This window comes from Pelmatolapia mariae, linkage group LG12, assembly GCF_036321145.2.
Source record: "Pelmatolapia mariae isolate MD_Pm_ZW linkage group LG12, Pm_UMD_F_2, whole genome shotgun sequence".
NCBI lineage: Eukaryota > Metazoa > Chordata > Actinopteri > Cichliformes > Cichlidae > Pelmatolapia > Pelmatolapia mariae.
In genome coordinates this window covers 9,040,485-9,062,794 of record NC_086237.1, presented here as the reverse complement: position 1 = coordinate 9,062,794, position 22,310 = coordinate 9,040,485, and the positions used below count along the sequence as shown (strand labels likewise).

Sequence of the window (22,310 nt, the reverse complement as noted above, 5' to 3'; positions counted from 1 at the left end):
ATTTCTTTGAAATGATAAGGTTTTTCTTTAATTTGCCAAAAGTCACTGGAAAAAAGGGATTTTACTCTGATTTCATGTTTTTTCACCTAAATGCATAGTTATAGTAATTTTTGTGGAAAAATTCAGCAGTTTACAGCTGAATTTGTTGTGTGTCTCTTTGCCTCACATGACTAGTGTCTTTTCTAACTTGGAGAGGCTTTTTGAGTTGTCCTTGCTGGGCCACAGCTTCCCAGGTACAATGCTCAGAGCCTTCTGGTATTAGAGCCATCTCCACAGTGCAGTTGGGGTCTGTCTTTTGGGATTTTATTACCAGATCAACTTTTCTTCAGAGGAGAGCCTAGGGGATCCAGATACTCTCTATTCACACCATGTAACCACACATGTGTGTCTTTTTAGCTGGGTGTACATGCGCATTATTTCTAGGATTGTGATGTTTGGCACTTTGTCCTATCAGATAATGTTCTGGATGCACTGGAGGTAGCACGTGTTATTTGTTTTTATCCAGTGCAGAACATTTCAGGGCCCTCTGGTTTAGAGGAAGTGCATGGATAGAATAATTAGGCAGAGGCACTGGTATGAAGAGAATGGGAGAGTTAATTCCAGTTTGTATTGTATATGTATTGTTATTGGGGGTTTTTGGACTTATCTTTCAAGTTTCAGCAGCCCTATTGTTAACATGGTTAGCATTATAAGCTGTTGCTTCATCCAGAACCTTTTTCAGGTAACTTATGGTAATGTATGGAAGTTTTATATTTATTTTATTGTTATTTAGCTGTTTTTTATTTTAATTTTACACTTCCAAAATAAACATCAGAAATTATAAGGCAGGTTTTCCTTAAAAAAATGCATGACTGCATATGCTGCTCCAAAAGATATATAATATATATCGCCAACAGTTATGGTGATTACAGATTGACAAGGTAAAACACAAACTCTATGTGAAGGGGTAGCCAGGACGTCAGGTCAGAGGGGAGATTGTCATACTGCCATCCCCACCCTCAGAGAATGGGTAAACAAGCACCAAGAAAAATAACACCAGCTACTGATCGATGGAGATGTCACTCAATACTGCAAAACCAGATTGACCAACCTGTGACCACCTGGACTGACTACAAGAAGAAAGCCTGTGACTCAGTGCCTAACACACTGATCCTAGAATGCTTTGAACAATACAAGGTCAACAAGACTTGACAGGTCGTCATCAGGAATTTCATAGGGATGTGGTGAACAACACTTAGAGGCCAACTTCAAGCCAGGTCACTATCAAGTGTGGGATTTAACAAGGAGATTATATACAACACGTAATAGTAGGGACACCATAACCAAGTGGCCGGCATAGTATATTAGAACATCTGTGCAGAGTATGGGCTAGAAGTCCTGAGATCAAAATGGGATATAGCTGGGCCAATATCCTGTGGGAATTCCAGATACAGACGGACAAACTGGTGATGGCTGACAATGTAGTGGTAGACAAGCAGATGAAGAAGGCCGTAGTGATAGATATTGTTAGACCAAGTGATAGCAACATCAGGAAAAAGGAATACAAGAAGCTTGAGAAATACCAAGTGCTGGGAGAGGAGCTAGAGAATATATGGAGGGTGAAAGCAACAGCTGTCCAAGTAGTAATCGTAGCACCCGAGGCTGTGACCCCCAAACTGGGTGAGTGACTCCAGCACATTCCAGGAATGCCATGCGAGATTTCTGTCCATAAAAGAGCATTACTAGAAACAGCAAAGAAACTATGCATGGCCCTCAAGCTCCTAGACATCTAGTCGAGGACCTGCGCTTGAGGGATAAAGATAGCCTGCAGGGCGAGTGGAAAGTATTATATTTTTCCATTGTTACATTTATATATTTTTTGTTGTTAAGTGTTTAAAAACAATAAAGTTTTTATCATCTGACTATGACACTGTGGTATAATAAAGATATTAAACAAGGATAAATTAACCATACATGCCTGTGCCATACACGAGCGATGTGAAAGCAGCATCCACTCTGGCATCATTGTTTTTGGAGGGTGAGTTTGTGCATTGCAGTGCAGAATTTCCATTAACTTTAAAAAGCTGTTTTTTCCAAATGGAAACAGGGGCTTCATTTCTGTGTATTTTCTCTTCTCTTTGCAATCTACCTTGGCTATCTGCCTCATCATGCTGCAGCAACTATCCTTGTGCATTCAGAACATCATTGAGGCAATGCTCTGGGGTGTCCTGTCAAAACTGGACGAACTTGTCAATCAGCAGCTCAAGACAGGTTCCCAGGGTCTTCTGCTTCACTCAAGTCTGTTTTTTCTACACAAAGACTAGGTTCAACCCTGATAAAAGGGCAAAATGCACTTCTGTACCTGGCCCACATACAACTTCAACCATCATGTCGGGGCTCCAGGCCATGGTAGCGGCACAGGCCTGCTTATCTCTGCTGAGGAGGGAGATTTTCTTTCCTCCATTTTTGAACTTAATTATTTTTCCTCATAAATGCCATGCTGTTAAAACAACCCACCGTTCTCTCCATCTCTTAAAGGCTGCATTTAAGGCTGATAGCTTTAATTGGCAGCAAGAAGCAGGAAGTTGGAAACTTCAAAACACACACATCAGCCATTGTCCAAAAAGCCCAATTTTTGTTTCATCCTGCAAGGCAGAAAGTAAACTCTGAAAGCCAGACCTTAAAAAACTGAGGCAGAGCCACTATTATCAAGTGTTTTTTTTCTCCTGCACTAAAATGCTAAGTTTTACTTGAACTTTGATCCGGCCAGTGTAGCTGGGGCAGGGAACAGTGGTTTGAAAAAGTCTGCTTGCATACTATGTACTGATATTTTTTGGATATTGCAAAAATGAAAAAAAAAAATGTATTGGGACACAATAACTATGTCTCTTGGATATTAAATAATATGGTCATTGGGCAATTGGAGTGCAGAATTAAGCTACTTCTACTATAGATGTAGCTTAATTTGAATAGTTAAGTGTTAGCCCTGGTGAGACAGTGACATGACAAAAATGGTACCATTTGTTGTGCCTTCTGCCTTTTTCATTGCACTCTCGGATTTATTTCTATCCGCCTCAACTGCTGAAAGCCATTGATGGTAATGATGGGATCCAGAGTGTTTACACATAGCCTTGTCTGTGAGAAACACATAACACCTCATTCACTAGAACTGTTACTTTATTTTCCAGCAAGAAAGAGACATATGACTTAAATCCCCTCCGCTGGGCATGTTGCAGGGCAAACTGTAGCTCCGCTGAAAGAAGAGGTAATAACCTGGCAGAACATATCCAGTAATGCAATAGCTCAAAAAAGTCACCAGCAATAAATTGCATGCTATTTTCAAATAGCAAAAAGTTAATATCGAATTTTTCTAAGATCAGAACAGCTTAAAGTGCAGAAATTGAAAAGGTGACAACATACATATAAGAATTTAGGTATTGTTATGGATCAGAATGTATCATTTAAAATCTGTTTTGTTCCAACTTTTCATTATGCAGCCAAGCCCTGTCGTTTCAAACTGAAAATGACTGTTAACTAAATACAAAGCAAATGAACCTGATTCAGAATGTCAGAATGTGTGTCAACCACATGCCGGATTATCTACAAAATATGAAGCAAGAAGCATGGAATTATGTAGTAAATAAAAAATTGATAAATAACTCTAAATATATCTTATATTTTTGATTCCTGAAAATAACCACCGTTTGCTCAGGTGTTGTCAGGATTCAGTTGTGAAATTTCTTGCCTTCTTAGTGGGGTTGAGAATATCGGTTGTTTTCTGCAGAAGTCAGGTTGGTACACAGCTGACAACCCTATTGGACAACTGTTAGAAATCATATTATGGCAAGAACCAATCAGCTTAGTAAAGAGAAACGACAGTCCATCAATACTGTAAGAAATGACGGTCAGTCAGTTCGGAAAATTGCTAAAACTTTGAATGTGTCCTCAAGTGCAGTCGCAAAAACCATCAGGTGCTACGATGAAACTGTCTCACATGAGGACCGCCCCAGGAAAGGAAGACCAACAGTCACCTCTGCTGCTGAGGATGAATACATCTGAGTCACCAGTCTCAGAATTTGCAAGTTAACAGCACCTCAGATTAGAGAATAGATAAATGTCACACAGGGTTCCAGTAGCAGACACATCTCTACATCAACTGTTCTGAGGAGACTGTGTGAATCAGCCTTTATGGTCAAACTACTAAGGAAAAGCAACAAGCAGAAGAGATTTGTTTGGGCCAAGAAACACAAGGACTGGACATTAAACCAGTGGAAATCTGTGCTTTAGTCTGACAAGTCCAAATTTGAGATCTCTGGTTCCACCTGCAGTGTCTTTGTGCGATGCAGAAAAGGTGAACGGATGTTCTCTACATGCATGGTTGCCACAATGAAGCATGGAGGAGGAGGAGGGGTGATGTTGTCGGGGTGCTATGCTTGTGACACTGTTGGGGAATTTTTCCCAAATGAAGGCACACTGAACCAGCATGGCTACCACAGCATCCTGCGGCGACATGCCATCCCATCTGGTTTGCGTTTACCATCATTTATTTTTCAACAGGACAATGACTCCAAACACACCTCCAGGCTGTGTAAGGGCGATTTGGCCAAGAAGGACAGTGATGGAGTGCCTCCACAATCACCTGACCAAAACCCAATGGAGATGGTTTGGGATGAGATGGACCTCAGAGTGAAGCCAAAAGGGCCAACAAGTGCTCAGCATCTCTGGGTATGCCTTCAAGATTGTATGGAGACTTATAGATTTTGTTTAAAAAAAGACAGAGAACTGCAGGTGACTCACTGCAGAAACCATAAAAAGCCCATCATCAAAGTAAACTGCATTCATAGGAATCTACCGTAGCAGATTATTTATTCATTACTTTTAAAAACTGACAGCACTGTGCTGATGATATTATGGCATTTCATCTGCCCTTCTGGCCAGGTCACTTGTTTCTCTTTGCGCTATGTCAAATACTTTGATGAAAGGTTTCTGATTATACTTTATAATTTGTGCCGTTAATAGCATTTCATTACATGTCCCAGATTAAAAACAACTAATTGGTTTTTCCCTCAACTTATTTTACAAACTAATGAGTATTCATCCGGACTAATTCTCTCTGCTTGACTTCTGCCCCTTCTCCTTCTTCTTCCTCTGTTTGATCCTTCTCTGGTGTTGCCATTAAACTGGACCAAACTTTCGGTCCCCATCTGTCCACTGGTAGTCTGAAGCTTCCCAGACAAAACTCTCATGGCATATACCTGTAACTGAATTATCTTTTTTTTTCTGTTCACGTGTGAAAATGAATGTGATGATGTGTGAAACTGCTGCTAAAACGGCTTTAAATGATAAATTTATTCTGAAATCTATTTATATCTGTCTTCTCTGATATTCAAGAACATTTTCCTGCCTATATTTCTGCATAAGTTATAAGTCTGGCATCTTCCAAGCCAACCCTAAATGTATATTCCCACACCACAGGTTGACCAAATTGGGAAAACTCCAAAACACTTGAACATATTTTGCTAATGAACTGCTTTTAGCACATTAAAAGCAAAAGCACACACCTGAGTATTTTGCACTGCTGCACAATGAAGGATTACAAAAATGTACAAAACAATTACAGCAGCCTACTCCCTTTGTCTTCTTTACTTTGCTTCTCTTTTTTCACTTATACATCAGACTTGAACTATGATGACCAATGACTGACATCAGTTTGTGATGACCAATCTGTGAGTGTGGGTTTTATGTGTGTAATTACAGAAGAAAGTTTGAGTGGAGTTTTCACCTAGTGCCATTCGATTAGGCTACAAAAGAAGTTCATTTACAACTTCCCTCTTATGCAGAAATAACTGGGCCTGTCAGGATGTAGAGATCAAACATATCTCATTTTGTCACGCTGATTTTAAATGTCAAAGATTTGAGCATTTGCGCATATCTGTCATACATGCATATAAATCTCGCTAACAATGTACAGAGCTAAAGGCCAACTATATATGCTTGAACAACCCTGTCACTTAAAAATGACTATGCAATGAGAAATTCATACATTTGCACTGGCAAATTAGCAAGAAATTACCTTTTTTATCATCATAAGAAGGAAATATTTGTCCAGCAACTCTCTCAGTGCTAATGCACAATACTGTTTGTGAACTCATTGGCATAACAATTTGATTTAAAAGTTGGATTTAAGCACATTTAGGGCAGTGGTTATAATGCATTTCCTCCAAATTGTACTTTTTGAAACATGCAAATGTATTTTTAGGTGTTAGTGTCTCTGTAGCAAATAAAAATGTTATGTAAGGATATTATCTCTCTTCTCTCAGCAGAGGTAATGGACATTACTCCATCATCCATGAATTTTCTCTTACTCTCTCTCTCTCTATATATATACATATATACAAATCTGATCATTTGTCAACAGCCAATGCTTAAAATGTTTAATTAATTTAATGGCTAAATCCAAGAAGGTCAGTCAGTCATCCCCCAGTTTAGTCCAGACTGATATATCCACTTCAGTACTGATTCTCTGACATTTTAATTTGTTTGGTTATTACTAAACACCTGAGAAGCATGACATTTCCATCAGCCTCAGGTCTGTATTCAGTGCTATTCAACAAATATAAATTCAGTTAATTCAGCTTGCATGCAACTGATGCAGCAGAGCTGATCACTCTACTTTCCTGTATTGTTAATGTCATCGGACAATGCGATATATCGACAGTGTTTCATGTCTACTATATTTTCTGTAACTTTGAATCATAATATTTACTTCTCGTTACCTTCTTTACATTTAAATATACTATAGTATAAATATAGTATGAGTCAAAGCTCTCACAGTTTAAAGCTTTGCCAACTTTCTTTCTTCCTTCATTCTCATACTCTCATGCCAAATATGAGGAAACCCAGTATTTTATGAGGAAAAAATAGATTGATTAAGTTGGCTTTTTTTAGTCTGATCAGATTTGTTCCATGTTTCACCACCAACAACAGTCCTAGACACCAGAGCAAAGAAACTACAGTTTATGGCCATGAGTTGCTGGAGGTGTGCAGACCTGTTGGAGGCTGTAACAAGTTCAAAGGAGATTATTCGGTGCAGGTAGCCTAAAGAACGAATTTCCACATATTTTTGTGTAGTTTAAATACCTGCAGCCTCATAAGATCCAAGGTCCCGTTTTTCATTTTTAGTAAATCTGATCCATTTATCTTTTGTTTAGTGTTTGGTTAAAAAAGTAATTAATTGTAATTGTATATTGTAATAGCTGATAGTCACTTATGAATTACTAATGAAGATTTAGGCTGTTATTGTTTTGCGGGACTGCATATGACCCTAAGTGCACAGTGGGATGTCTAGACTATTAAAGGCGCCAGTTTGTACAAGAGAATAATCCCAATACGGCAATATCAGATCATGTGTCGGTGACAAAGAATATTCTACATAAAAGTCCATGTAAAGTGCCCCCCTGCCACACACACACACACACACACACACACACACACACACACACACACACACACACACACACACATGCTTTTTTTCCTAATACCTGCTATTCAAATTTTAAGGATTTGAAAAGTGTGACCAATGCAAAACTACTGCAACAGTTTTGCATTGGGGCTTTTTTTTTTTTTTTTTACACATGTATAAAACATAAGACAAATTTATGAGTATTATTAATTATTTTAATATTATTATTATTTGCCTGTTGTAGTTATCCAGAGCAACGAAACTAGTTTTGACTCAATAGCAGCCTTTTGTTTAAGAAACAGTCACAGACTGCAGGGACCACTGCAGTCCCTTTATTGGTTGCCTGCAATGCTAATGAGGCACGAATGAAGCTTATTAATGTCACTCTACATGTCAGTGACAGCTAAATGTTACTGTTATTGTTCAAATAAAATTAAACAGCCTTGCAATAAAGACCGTCAACTGAAAACAGAAGTGCTAGAATTGGAGATAATTAAGTCATCATGCGCTAATATCATTAGAACATTTAATGTGAACATTTTTGGAGGACTTACCAGCTTAATTATTTTCAGCCAAGCATTAATAGTTTTTGACACGTAGCAAAGCTACTTTTTGTATCTTTACAGCCCCATTAAGCTGTGCTTGATCTAAGCAAAAACTGAGAAGTAGAACTAACTTGGACAGGGCGCGTTGCAAGTGATCTTCTGTACGGACATGCCCTCGCAGAAGGCCCCGCCATTCAGTGGTGCCGGGTTCGTGCAGGTCCGAGATCGCTTCTGGACACCCCGCCCACATGGCGCATTACAGGCCGACCACTCCGTCCACAGGGACCAGCCGCCATTCACTGGAGAGAGTCCAACAAAGTTAAGAAAAGAAGAAGAAGTAGAGTGAGGGCACGACAGTGAATAATACTTTTTACTGAACTCTGGCATAGTTAAACACTCTAATAAGAGCTGCTGGGGTTATTAATGATTATGCAGGCTCAGAGGCAGTGCAAGGCAACAATGCATAACGGTAGAAGCAGATTGAGCACAGCGCAATGCGCTGGATATACAGCTCCCTGTTTCGTAATTGCTCAGCTCAGTGTTTCTTGCACTTGGATTAAGATAAAGACAAGGAACTATGCGAAAGCAAAGAAAGCAGCCATTAAACGGAAACGCCATTTCTAAAGGCGACACCGACTCATACTGGTTGACAGGTTTGGAGTCGACCACTTAGCGTTGTGACTGAAGCACTTTATGATCTCTCTGTCTTTCTCTCTCTCTGCTCAGCAATGCTATCAAAGCTGGCGAACCCACGTTTCTGGAAGGCCTCTGGCAAATAAATACTTAATAAGCAACACTCCTTTTAAATGAGATTAAGACACAGTGGCTTATTTCCTTTCATAAAGTACACATTGATTTTAAATGAGAGGCAGTAAATTGAGTGTTTGAATAATACATTCATCTGAATAAAGAGGAAACATTGCTCTTCAGTGGGAACACAGAGACGGGTCTCTTAATCACTTGTGTATAGGGGCACAGGAAGCCGAACAAATTGATCTGAAGTGCCATGTAAACATTGTGTCACTACTCTGTAATGTGTTGTAGCAGGCAATAAGCAGCTGCTACGATGGCGTACCAAAGACTATCACAGTTGCCGTGGCGCTACGTCTCTTTGCCACAACATTGCTGGCCAGACAGGTGTAGTTGCCTGAGTCGGACAGGCGCGCTTCGTTGATGATGAGGTTGTGGTCGGCTCGGGTGTCGATGTTGTCATCCGTCAGGGAGCTCACCAGCTCTTCGTTTTTCAGCCACTCCACCTGTCAAAGAGTGGTAATATAGTACTCATATGAGGAGTGTTTGCAGCAAACATCACTAACATCGTAGTCAAGTACAACACACTAGAGCAATTCCACTTAACACCATGTTACATGGGCAGACAAATGGACCCAAGATTTAAAGCAATCCAGTTACACAGGAAATAATGACTGATAGCTATGTTGACATGTATTCAAAGTAAAGTTTATTTTCTGACCTACAGAAGTGCTTTGGATAGGGTATAGGGGTTAGGGTTGGTTTAATCAAATGGCTATCTTGATTTACCGATTTGAGTCTATAAAAAGAAGCCAAAGATGGAAGAGCCAAAAAATGCAGTTCCTCTCTTTGCCATTTATGGTTAGGTTAAAAAGCAAATCAATCCCCATAGACTCTCACGGTAAAGTGCCAAACTTTAGCCTTAAAAACATGTTAACTGCCTTTTATAAACAAGGTCTTTGACCTCTATGGGTAGTTTCCCCTTTCATCAGAGCTTTACGGTGGGGGGATTTAAATACTGCTTGGGGTAAAGTTAATGGACAGGTTTGCTAACACAGGCTACTCCAATTGGGTGCTAGGCCTTAGTTCTGTGTTACTAAACTAGACTATGTTTGTGCTGTTGGTACCTTCTAGAGCATTTTAATATGTGGCGTTTATTCTTGAGTTTTGGTGATAGACATTTTAGCACTTTATCAGTCTGTAGCTTTGTACTACTTAGCAGCTATGCTAACCAGGTTTGCTACCTTTTCCTGATGACTTGGTAGTCCACCCTCTGATCAAAAAACAAACAGAAAAAAACAAAACAAACAAGCAAAATGCTGTGGCTTAAAAGTTCAGAAACTAATGGAATAGCTTACGCTGTAGGTTAGATCTTTTTGACCAGGATATGTGGTTGAATGCACATGTTAAACAAATGTGTAGGACTCCTTTCTTGCATTTGTGCAATATCCCTAAAGTTAGAAACATCCTGCTCAGAGTGATGCTGAAAAACTAGTTCATACATTAATTACTTGTAGGTTGGACTACTGTAATTCATTATAATCAAGTTGTCCTAAAACTCCATTAAAAGTCTTCAGTTGAGCCAAAATACTGCAGCAAGAATGCTGGCAGGGACTAGAAAAAGAAAGAGTAATTCTCCTATATTAGCTTCCCTTCATTGGCTTCATGTTATATCCACAATTAAATTTAAAATTCTTCTCCTTACAACAAGGAATAATCAGACCTCATAGTACCGTGTCACCCCAGTAGAGTACTTAGCTCTCAGACTGCAGGCTTACTTGTGGTTTCTAGAGTATTTAAAAGTAGAATAGGAGGCAGAGCCTTCAGCTTTCAGGCCCCTTTTCTGTGGAACCAGCTCCCAGTTTGGATTCAGGAGACAGACGCCATCTCTACTTTTAAGATTAGGCTTAAAACTTTTGTTTTTGAATCCTCCCTTAGCTAAGCTGCCATAGACCTTCCCATGATGCACTGAGTGTTTTTTCTTCACACACCTCTTTTCACTCTCTGAGCTAACACATCACTCCGTGTTTTCTTCCCACTGTTGCCAAGTAATTGGTCACTTTACCTTACAATACAAAGTGCCTTGAGGTTTACTGTTGTTGTGATTTGGCAATATATAAATGAAAATGAATTGAATAGAATTAGATTTGGGTTAAACTAGACATTTTCACAGTGTTAACCACATGCAAACCTCCGTTTTCCATTTAACTAGATTGTCTTGTGGCGACTCAAATTTTACATCCTTTACTATAAACATACTACATTTATACAAGTCCTTTATTACATTTATTAAAGGACCCATATTATGCTTTGGTTCTCTATTCCTGGCTCTTCATGCTGTCAGTGACTGAAGACATCCACAGAACACACAGAAGCCCTGCTATTCGTATCCTTTTCTTGCAAGGGGCAGCCTGTCAGAAGAAAGTTGGTTTAAAGGGCAGAAATGCTAAAACAATGGGTCTAAGACAGATAAATAAGATTAATAGACTGTACACTTCCTGTCTTGAGCACTGCCTCGACATGGTGAAGCAACACTTTGTTTGTTTCGAGCATACTGAACCCTCAAAGTGCAAATCTTAGTAGCAGATCCTGTATCTGGATTCAGCACCCTTAAAAAAGCCCAGCAATACACATAACTGCTGATCAGCTATATTTTACAAGGCCCACCCTGCTGATTAGCCACAACTAGGCAGTATAACCACTAACGCTAAAACCATTAGGCAGTCAAAGGATGTGCTATAACCAATTACCAGCAACAGAGAGGAAAACTAATTATGAATTACAAACTTAGTGACGCTTTACTGCTTCTACCCTGGTAAGGGAGCTGCATCGCTGCATTTGCAAATTACATTCATAGCGCAGCAAAATGGGCTGGGCTGATGGATTTATAGGAAGAGCACAGGCAGCCACCCTTTATAATAAACAACACTCAGGCTGGATGCAAATAGGAAGCGCCTGTGGGCATGCAAACACTGGGTAAATAGAAATGACACACAGACCTGAGGGATGATGGATTGCAGGTATATATTGACATGAATAAAAATGATAATGAACGTCATAACATAGTAATCATTTCTCCCATTTTGTATTTTTCCGAACTTCTATTTCAACCAGTTGTGCCACTCCAAGTTAGAATGAGAATTTCTCTTTTTTTACAGTGCGACTGAGGCCCTGCAGATTTTTCTGTATAATTTAACACTGGCCTCATCAGAGGTTAAGCGGCCTAGCATCGTTAGATAGATAAGAAAACAGAGTCAGAGGAGCAGGGCAGGGGATGGGGTCTAATTTCTCATGATTAAAGTCATCCGTCACTGAAGGGATGTCACAAGTCCTGGCACCCTCCCACACCGCACTACCCCCCCCCCCCCAACTTTTTTATGTATTTATTTCAATTTTATCCTGTGGGGAAATCCGTGACTTGAAAGAGGCAATTAATGTGTGGCACGAGCTGGCCCTCCCAGTGTTTGGGGCCACACTGCGCATTAGCTGTCTGTCTGCCACTAACAGCCCTTGGGCACTGATGAAAAGATTCACCAAGCGGAAGAGAAGGGAAGAGAGAGACAGAGACAAAGAGAGGGAGAGAAGGAGGAGGTGATGGGGAAAAAAAGATGAAGGGACAAATACAAATTAGGCCAGTGGTTGTGTGGCAGAGGATGTGAGGAATGAATTGCCTAATTGGCACATTTGTTTCACTTAGGACGCGGTCATCAGTGTCAGCCCTGACAGAGGGGTTACCAGGTGGGCCCCCGGCATCAGGACTTCCTTCCTGTGATTTCATTACTCGAATTGCCCCTGAAGGTCACGTCCTCACAGCAGCCAGGTTCCCTTATCTACTTAACTGCCCACACACATACACATACACAGCTTATTCTTGATGACATTTCCTGATGATTAGATGCTGAGAAATGTGGGTGTCGAGGGGCAATTAGAGGACAGAAGAGCAATGTAAACGGGTGACACTGTAGCCATCACCAAGACTTATGAGGACAGTGCTGATCAAGTCCTTGCCAGCTGAAGCATTTTTTTCCCTCTGCTCGTGTGTCTCATTGCTTGGCTCTAATGGTCATTTGATGTCAAGGTGATGCAGTACAAATGGAGCGCTTCAGTGCCCTAAGGAGGAAAATCTGTCTGCTGAGTCATGCTTAGGTGTTACAATTTAACATGATCTCCTTCCGCCTGTGGGTGACTCTTACCTGTCTGACTGTGGGAAACAGAAGTTTTTCTCTGCTGAGCATCTCATCAGTGCAATTATATAGATTAAGTGTGCCACTAGGCATATCCCTGGTGATCACGTGACACCAGCAAATCAGACTCCTGGCTTCAGGGCTGATCCTCCCAATAGATCTCTCTGTCCACCAATCAGCAGGCCTTGTCATAAAAAGTATGTGTGCACCCACACATACACACAGATACACTTTGAACTCAGCATGACATGCTGTGTTCATCTGAACAGTCAGCCCGACAGCGGCAGGTTCATTCGGAGGGGAGCTATCTGCAGCTCTGTTGTGCTCTCCTGCTCTGGAGGTTAATCAAGAATGATACGTAGAGAACAGAAAGTGGGCCTGCATCGCCCATCCCCTCTCCCCTGTTGTTTCCCAAATGCCACCGCTCCTCCCCTCTGAGCTACAAGGCACTGCATTACTATTCCACCTCGATCTGTCTTATCTTAACGAAATAAATAGAGGGAGCGCCCGGCTGCGGCCTGGGCCGGGAGGGATGTAATTGCTCGGCTTAATAATGAAGCTCATCATCTGCTCTCTAGGAGCTTTTCTCTGACCTATGAGAAAATAACAGAGGAGTCGGATGTGAAAGTAGAAACAAGTGCAACAGAGGCGGGAGGTGGGATAGAGTTAAATGCTAACTTGTTTTCGGAGCTGCATCGCAATGTCTTTGTGAAGCTCACCAGAGGAGAGCTTGTATCACGGTGTAGGAGCATTTAGTTGATGCTCCTTTGTGCTGTGGCCTGTCTACCTGAGCTACTGTAGATCAAGGGGATTCATCCTGGATTAAAGGCTTTCATTCAGGGAAGCTGAAATTGGCTTCCAGTTTGGCTGTTCATTTCACACTTTCTCTAAAAGTAACCTCTCAAAAGAAACTCATTATACAAGGCTCTCATGGACCTCTTTTCTCCCCAAGTTAAAAGATCTACTCTGCATTCACATCTCCTGATATCTGTGAACTACAAGTGGAGAATTGGTTTTGGATCGGGAGCCGTGAAACAAAATTGCAAATAAGTTCCTCCTATGTTCTCTAACCATAGCCAAATTAATTTCAGCTCTCTGAATATGAGATATGAAGGTATTTTGTTGCAAAAAGACCCCATAGAAAGTTACATTTTGATGCTTACATTTATTTTGTCCCCACTTTGAATTCATAAAAAGACACCAACAAATACTTTACTTTTGATTAAGTCTTAAATGGATGTGAAATGGCTGAGAGGTTATAATTATTCATTTAAGACCATTTCAACAAGTCTAAACATTCAGACAATTTATACCATTGTGATAAAGATGTTTATTTTTCAAGCAGATTCAAGTTTTAATAGATTTATTCAGTTCCTGATATTTAACTACAGCGTGTTTGATTCCAAAGGCATGCAGCTGTAAAACTGGAGTTGTAGGGTTAGGCTTATTTTTCTTCTGCATGCTATTACTGATGTAACACTGAAACATTTTGTGGCTAGACATTACATCAGTCTATAACGGGGATCCAACATTAATCCCAGCTGTTACATGTTTTACATGAGATATCTGTGATGTTCAAATGTCATGTTTACATCAATAAAGCAGCTCTGGAACAAGCTAAAAAGACTAAAAACAAAATAATAAATGCACTGCTCATTTATTATTTGAGGAAAAATTGTGCTAAATTTCCTCCTGTATCAGTTCAGTTCATCCATCCATTCTCTTCTGCTTGTCCTTATCAGGATTGTGTGGGGGATTGAGCATGTCCGACCCACCATAGGGCAAGAGGCGAGGTAAACCCTGGACAGTCTATCGCAGGGCTAACACAAAAAGACAACCATTTACACTCATATTCATACCTATGGATAATATAGATTCACCAATTAACCTAACACCAGTAACTGCATGTCTTTGGACTGTGGGAGGACGTTGGAGTACCCACAGAGAACCCACACAAACATGGGATTAGTAGCACTGTTGTCTCACAACAACAAGGTCCTGAGTTTGACTCCACCATCTGGTGGGGGCCTTTCTGTGTGGAGTTTGCAGTTCAATTCAATGAAATCTCTTATATAGTTCTCAATCACAATAGCAGCCACCTCAAATGTCTTGTGGGAGAGACCCTACAATAATACAGGGACCCCCCCCCAATGAGTAAGCACTTGACAGTGGAAAGGAAAAACTCTCTTTTAACAGGAAGAAACCTCCACTAGAAATGCCATGACTGGGGTGTGAAAGTAGCAAAACAGAAAAAAAAAACACTCTGTGGAAGAGAGCCAGAGATTAATCATGCCCAAGAAGGTGTTTTGGATTGTTAGGTCAGAGATATTTAGACCAGTGACCTGCCTGAGGTCATGTTGTAGGGCTCTGGCAGTGCTCATCCTGTTGCTCCTTGGATAGAGAAACATACCAGAACAGATGCCAGATGCACACAGCATTAACGCATACATTGCTCATACACTACTTAACTGAGCAGATCAATATCAAAGAAGTTTAATGGACCTGATGCTATACTGACATTAAAAACTATTCCTTTGGTTTTTTGGAGCATTATATAACTGATGAACATGCTGAACATCTTACCTAACAGCTGCGTTTAGGTGTCTGAACAAGGGCATGTAGCAAATAGAGACCTAATCAAGCTAGTTAGTAAGCCCCAATATGTACAACAGTAATTCATTCACTCACTCACTTATCCCTTTTTAGGGGTCACAGGGGAAGCCTATGGGGCCTATCCCAGCTGTCTTAGCACGAGAGGCAGGGTACACCCTGGACAGGTCACCAGTAGACACAGACAACCATTCGCAATCACATTCACACCTATGGGCAATTTAGAGTTTCCAATAAACATGTCCCCACTAACTGCATGTCTATGGACTGTGGGAGGAAGCCAGAGTACCTGGAGAGAACCCACAAAACATGGGGAAAACATGCTCCACACAGAAGACCCCGGCCTGATGGTGGAATTGAACGCAAGACCTTCTTCCTGTGAGGCAACAGTGCTAACCACCGTGCCACTGTGCTGCTTTTCTAAAATGGTAATATGCTTAAAAATCAAAGTATCCATGTGTTGGTTCTTTCCACCGTTCTTTTTCTTTTTTTCAGTCTTTGAGTGAATATGTTGATCAAAGGGTAATTGATAAGAGGAACCTAAAACAGACTACAAATGGTCCACATGCAGACTGTTTGGCTGGTTGATTCATTGGTTTGTGTCTTCCTTTTTCCTCGTTCTATTGCAAAAGCACATACCTTATTTGGATGAAAATAATCTTTATTAGTGCAAGTCAATGGAAAACTAAGATATGGTAATATTTACTGCTCTCTATTTGTCACTACAGGCCACCTTTTTAACTCAGCTCAAATATGATTAGTATATTTTTAAGCTTTTTTGTAATCGATTTATATACTAAAATATATGAAATACTTTATTTCTCCTCTTGAGTACAGCAGATAATTGGAGCTGCACTAATACTCAGTTGTAATTTTCATGTCAGTATTTCAAATTGTGCTACAAAGCCTGTTAGAAAGTTCTGTTTCTTTTTCTTTGAGTGTGTTCTTGAGTGTAAGTCTGCCACCTCAGGTTTCACCGTTGTCGGGGCATGTGCCACAAATGGCACTCTTACGTTTCCTACCCTCACTTTTGCTTCAGTTGTTGTGGGACATGGTGCAGAAGTGTGCCGGAGACCTGTGACTTGAAGATACTGCAGAAGATTGAAGTGCAGGCATGGCTGCTCTAAGAAGCAGGTAAAAGAAGTTGGGTTTTTGTAAGAAAAGAAACACCCAATTCTCCTAGTTCTCTTAGTAAAAATGTGCCAATCACAGTTAGACAACTTCCATGGCGTTATATTTTTATCACTAGGTGTAAACCTAGTGATAACCACTGCCACATCTAAAGGTTTTTGTCTCCTCAAATGCACTGGGAAGTCTGAAAGGTTAGAGCTCATTAAAGGAAACAAACAAAAAATAAATAAATAAATATAAATAGTTCTAAATGTATTCATGGTTAAGAGAATATTCTTAATTGGGGAAAGAAAAGGAACCGTTTTCCTTCTAAGGCCAACACTACCTGGAGGTATCAGTGTCTCATTATCTGTTTTCTACAATTTCTTAATTAGAGACTTAAACTTGCTGACTTCTCACAAGTTGCTGAGATTTGAAGGATTGTAGTTAACATTATGCATTTATATGATCATTTATCACATTTTTTTTTTGACTCAAACAAAAGAGAAAGCATAATTTGTCTATATGGGAATGTTTTTGCATAAAAATAAATATATAAATTCTGTCTTACAGAATTAGATTTGATTTAGACTGAAGTATGGCAATAATAATAACTAGAAAGACTCAGGTGCGCCCTATATTTCCAAAGAAAGTGACCTTTGGAGGTAAAACTCTCTGTTTTGCTGACAGACAGACAAATGACACTAAGAACACACTTCCCCCTCCACGGAGGAAGAAAGAAACGTGCAGAGCAGAATAAGTAGTTTTCAGAGTCCTGCGTTGTGTCTGCGGAGCTTCCTGTCTGACTGTTCACAGCCACAACACAAGCTCCCCCAATCAAAAGTTTCAGCAAGCACCGTGTTGTCTAAGATGCAAATTTTGAGCCCCAGAGATATAAAAGCACTCACTCCTACTCGCAAGTGTCAGCCTAGATGTAAAAACTTTAATCTTCCACTTGACCTACTGCACCGTTTCAAAGAGGAACTTAACTCTGCAGGAGTGCAGAACATTAGGATGTCTTTGTACAGGTTTTCACAATTAAAAATGACACTGCTGTATTATATGTTTTCATAACTACTTAACGAAGCCAAACTAATGTCAGGTCAGTGCTTTTCTTCATCGTACATAATAATGTATTCATGGTTTTAGAGGGGTTTCTGTACATAAATGAAAGAAACAGAAAAGACAAACAATGCTGACTGTTACAGAGCAGGAGGAATAACTAAACGACAGAAAAGGAGGTGGACTACAGGACATCTGCCATGGCCCCTCCCTCGTGCAAATAAAGATCTCCAGAGTGCAGGAGACCTTCCTGCTCAGTGTCAGACTCCAGCCTAAATAAACTGTTGTAACCACATAATGCAAAATGATTCCACCGCGAGTGACTGGAGACTCATTAGCTCACACTGACATCCTTGCTGACGAGGTTGATTTCCAAACACAGCCTATGCGCCGCACTTCAAACCGCATTCTCGCATCCTATTGGTCCTGCCACAGCAGCCGCCATCCTGCAGCTGCAGTCACTGAAACCTCATACTAGCGCACTCACGGACGCCATCTCAATATTTCATGGACAAGGTGCGCTGAAATCGACTGGGCTGAAGATATCTGCCCTGTGCTCCCTACATTATTCACTCCCATCTCTTGTGGCCGGGCTCATTTGTGTTGACAAAGGACTAGATGGGACATTGCGATTCGGTCTGAGCCGCTCAGATTCACCTATTTTTATCCATGCCGTGGGTTCTGCAGCACTGAAATGACATCACTCCTCCATTTTCATGTTGAATCATTTAGACAGTGCGGGGCCAGAAGCTGACCTCTGCCTAAATCTGTTTCCTGCACACAGCAGTCACACATATATTGTTCATGCTGATTATTGCAAGTCTACATAAAAATCAGAGGAATGGACATTTGGTGCCGAATGTGTATTTGGTGACATTTGAACACTATTTGCCCTGATGAGTGAGTACTGCAGGTCACTGTGTATGAAACATGTGTCCTCCATCTTCCTGGGAGCCTCCATTTAAGTTGGCTCTAACCATGATTTAAATGCTTGAAGCAAAAAATATAATAAAAACAACAAAATGCTCTTTAGAGGTAACCAGTGTAACCAATTTTTTCCACTCTATTAGAGTAGCTCTGCTTGATACACAGTTCAAATAATCCTTTTTTATGATATACTGACACTTTGGTGCAGTCCCCCAATTCATCCTCACCTTAAAACAAGCCTTTTCAACTCCATCCCAACTTCTTTTAAGGCAACTTTGTTCAGATTGGGTGCCCCTCATAAACAGAAGGTTCAGAAGAAAGAGTATGGGTGCGACTGTTGTGCTCACATCCAGAGCACACCTGAGGTGACTATATCAGGGAAATCTGCTCTTACTGACATCATAAAGGGCCAAGATTAGAAAAAAAACATGTTCAGAGATGGAGCTCACTGGTATAACGGAACATATGACAAAAAATCCAAGAGAGCATATAGGTGTCCTTTAAAAACTATATAACAATATTGTCTGACTGTTATGTGACCTAGACCTGATCCTGAGCTTCACCCGACTTGTTATCAGGGCCATCAAGTAACAGACATTAAAAAACAAACATCCAGTTACAGTTAAACCCTTATAATTAAGTGTTAGCTAAAAGATGACAGGGACTTGCACCATCTATCTAAATGCTCACATGCTAACTTTTACTTGCCACATTTATGTATACAAAGTCAGAAACTCAGAAAATAACAGAAATATGTTCTCAAATAACAATTTAATAATATGATGTATAAAATGCTAGAAAATAAAAGATTAAACAAATATAGTCTACTAGGTTATTGACTTTTATTGCAGTAATCAGCTTTAACCTGTCCATAAAATGGAGGTTTCTGAAGACATGAATTTCCTCCTTTACTCAAACATTGTAGCCAGAACACTGTATCATATACTGAGAGATCTTAGAGGACCTGGAAACCTGTCAGCTGAAGCTGAGGACCACAAAACAGAACATGGTGGAAAAATATATGGGTCACAACAATAACTACTATGACTGATGGGCTGATTATTAAGCCAAGGCCTTGTATCTGTGATGATAAAAGCACCTGCTTAGAATGAAAAAAGACTAGGTCTAACTTAATAAGTGGTTATGGTTTTGGTGGACTTTTGGTGGAAACAAAACTTTAATTACACCACACCTACATAGCAAGGATCTGATGACAGTCAGTGTGCTGTCTAATTATAGCATAAATACAGATAATGAAATTTTATCAGAACACCTAGGCGGTCGTGATGAGTTTTTGAGCTTTAAACTCATAAAAAATAATTAGCAGATATATATCTTTCACTTTGATTACTGTGTCAAGAAAGTTTAACGTGATGAAGAAATGCATAAGACATCAAGCCAAGTTGCTGCTGTGACTACGTCTTGAGATTTTTTGCTGTCAGTAAAACATGTTGATAATCTGCATGCTGAAGTAAATGTAACAAATAATGTGGATCAGGAGTTTGTAATATGGATGAAATCCAATATTTTCCACTGCTTCTTTTCACTGTAATAATAAATATGTTTGAATTAATGAGAATTTAATTGAGAAACCAAAGAATGAGAGAAATGTTTGGTTTCTGCAGTGCAGACTTTAGGAAACCTGAGGACATTCAACAACACAGGTAGGAAGTACTGTCATTTCAGTTTACAGTTGTTGCCATAAATATATATGATTAATTTTTCAAAGTTATGAAAAACGATGATATACAGGTATGATATGAACTGGAATGTATTCTTGGCCCTACTGGCGATTGCTCAACTTTAGAAGGGCTAAATGCCGTATGAGACTTACATCCGCTAGAAACCAAACTATGTCATTTTTCATGACAAAGAAAGACAACACAGTTGGTACCAATATGACAGTTTTGTTTGAGAAAGACTCGAGCTATATGGAAAAGAAAGATTTACTTTTGTCTCTTGGAGTATGGTGCATATGTCTTCGTATGATTTACTAATGAAAGCTGCGGAAGATCAGAGGTCTCGATCATATCAAAGCCATAACTAATGAAGTTTCTCATGGTAATTGTGATATATGAGCCTCCCCAGGAACAGACTTTGAGGGAGAAAATGGGACACGGTGTGCATGTAAATAAACTCAGCCCAGATAACAGACAAGTGAAAAATATCCACTGTTCTTTGTAAATAATTTCTTAGGTGCAGTGGTGCAATCCCTATCCTGAATATCCATATAGTAACCGCAAGGCACAATCAACCCTTTTATGAGCACGCAGTAGAAGCTGACAGATCAAACAACAGAATCCAGGAGGACAGGGAGCAACATCCCACTTCTGCATTTGAAGCCAGATGTTTCTGGTTTGCATGGCTAAGAGAACATGTGAAAGACTGATGTGTAGATCTTATTGACAATGTTGAGGTTTGGATAAAAAGCTATATTGTGAATCCTCTTCATCAGGAGGTGTCTAGCTGACTTTGAAACCAGTGCCTTTGTGTCCAAATATTTATGTGCACTTATCACTAGTTTCTAAACACAACTATATCAATCTCTTAAAGGTCAGAGAAAGCGGAGCTGAAGGTAGAATCGACTTTCTGAGTGGCACAGAGCTACTCTCACAGAATAAGTATCCGCTCTGATGCGTATGTTTTCTGCTCAGTGGGAGTATAAGCTTCTCCTCTTTCGGGACAGGCGGAGCTGAGGAGCGGCGGACTTACCTCTGCAGTGGGCACTCCCTCTGGAGGACGACAGTGCAGAACGATCATCCCATTGATTGGCACCTCCTTCCCCTGGGGGTCCTGCTCAAAGTTTTTCCTCAGGTCTGTATGGGGAGATAAGAGGCTGCTGTCAGGTGTCAAGTGTCACGGTCAGCCTGGCCTCAATTCCCTTTAGCAGCTAACACGCAGGCTTGCCCCACCGGCTCTGCACACCACGACCTTCAAAATCCAATGTAGCCTGTATACGATAGAGAGGATCCAATGGCCCTGTGCTGGGTAATCTGTTAACAAGGTGGTTTGAAGGATATGCTGGACGGATGAAGTGAGCAGGATTGCTATGATCATCCTGGGCACTCATGTGCATACAATAGTGACAGATCCTATTCGGCCCATTTTCCAAACTGCCTTTGATAGCTTATTGCGCTGCAGCTATTCACTGAAAACCAGTTAAAACATAAAGCAGGAATGTGCCTTTGAAATTTTCACTTCAGTTATGAATGGGTTTTTATGAACCCTTGGGATCACAAGAGGTTGCTTGCATGTAAAAGATCCACATACAGGAGGGAAAGGTGTTGAGCCTGCAGTCAAAACCTCAGTTCAGCTGGCAGCTACATTCAGTGTAAAATGACTGCAAAACACAGTGACACCCAAATCTCAGTAGATAAAGAGCTCGACAGCTACTGTCATTCGCCAAACATATTCTTTTTTCTTTCAAAGGACAAAAGAAATACGTTGCTTTCTTACTGTATTTAATTTATTTTGACTTTCACTTGGCTTACAGATTCTGTAACCTCTAACTCTAGCAGCAGTATTGGTCTCAGACAGGAGTGGCTGAAAGTAGCTGATTGTGTCTAACTTGATTAGAGAGCATTTTGTTTCTGGGAATTGATTATTTCATTGCTGAAAAATCAAATTCAAGATAAAATCAGTTTGTTGTGCTCGCACAGTTTGGTCCAAGGAGAGGGCTCT

At 40.3% G+C, this 22,310-nt stretch overlaps 1 protein-coding gene across 4 annotated transcripts in view; it reads right to left on the bottom strand.

The window, feature by feature from the left end:
* The window catches only part of unc5db (unc-5 netrin receptor Db), a 276,359-nt gene that overhangs the window by 92,808 nt on the left and 161,241 nt on the right, over nt 1-22,310 (bottom strand). For all 4 annotated transcript variants that reach the window (XR_010095284.1, XM_063489657.1, XM_063489659.1 and 1 more), the window contains exons 4-6: nt 21,342-21,445; nt 9,062-9,242; nt 8,118-8,285 (exon numbers count right to left, since the gene is read on the bottom strand). Coding sequence is in view for 3 of the 4 variants with exons in the window: in XM_063489657.1 (XP_063345727.1) it covers nt 8,118-8,285; nt 9,062-9,242; nt 21,342-21,445 (453 nt within the window). In the remaining variant the exon portion in view is untranslated. The remainder of the gene's footprint in view (nt 1-8,117; nt 8,286-9,061; nt 9,243-21,341; nt 21,446-22,310) is intronic.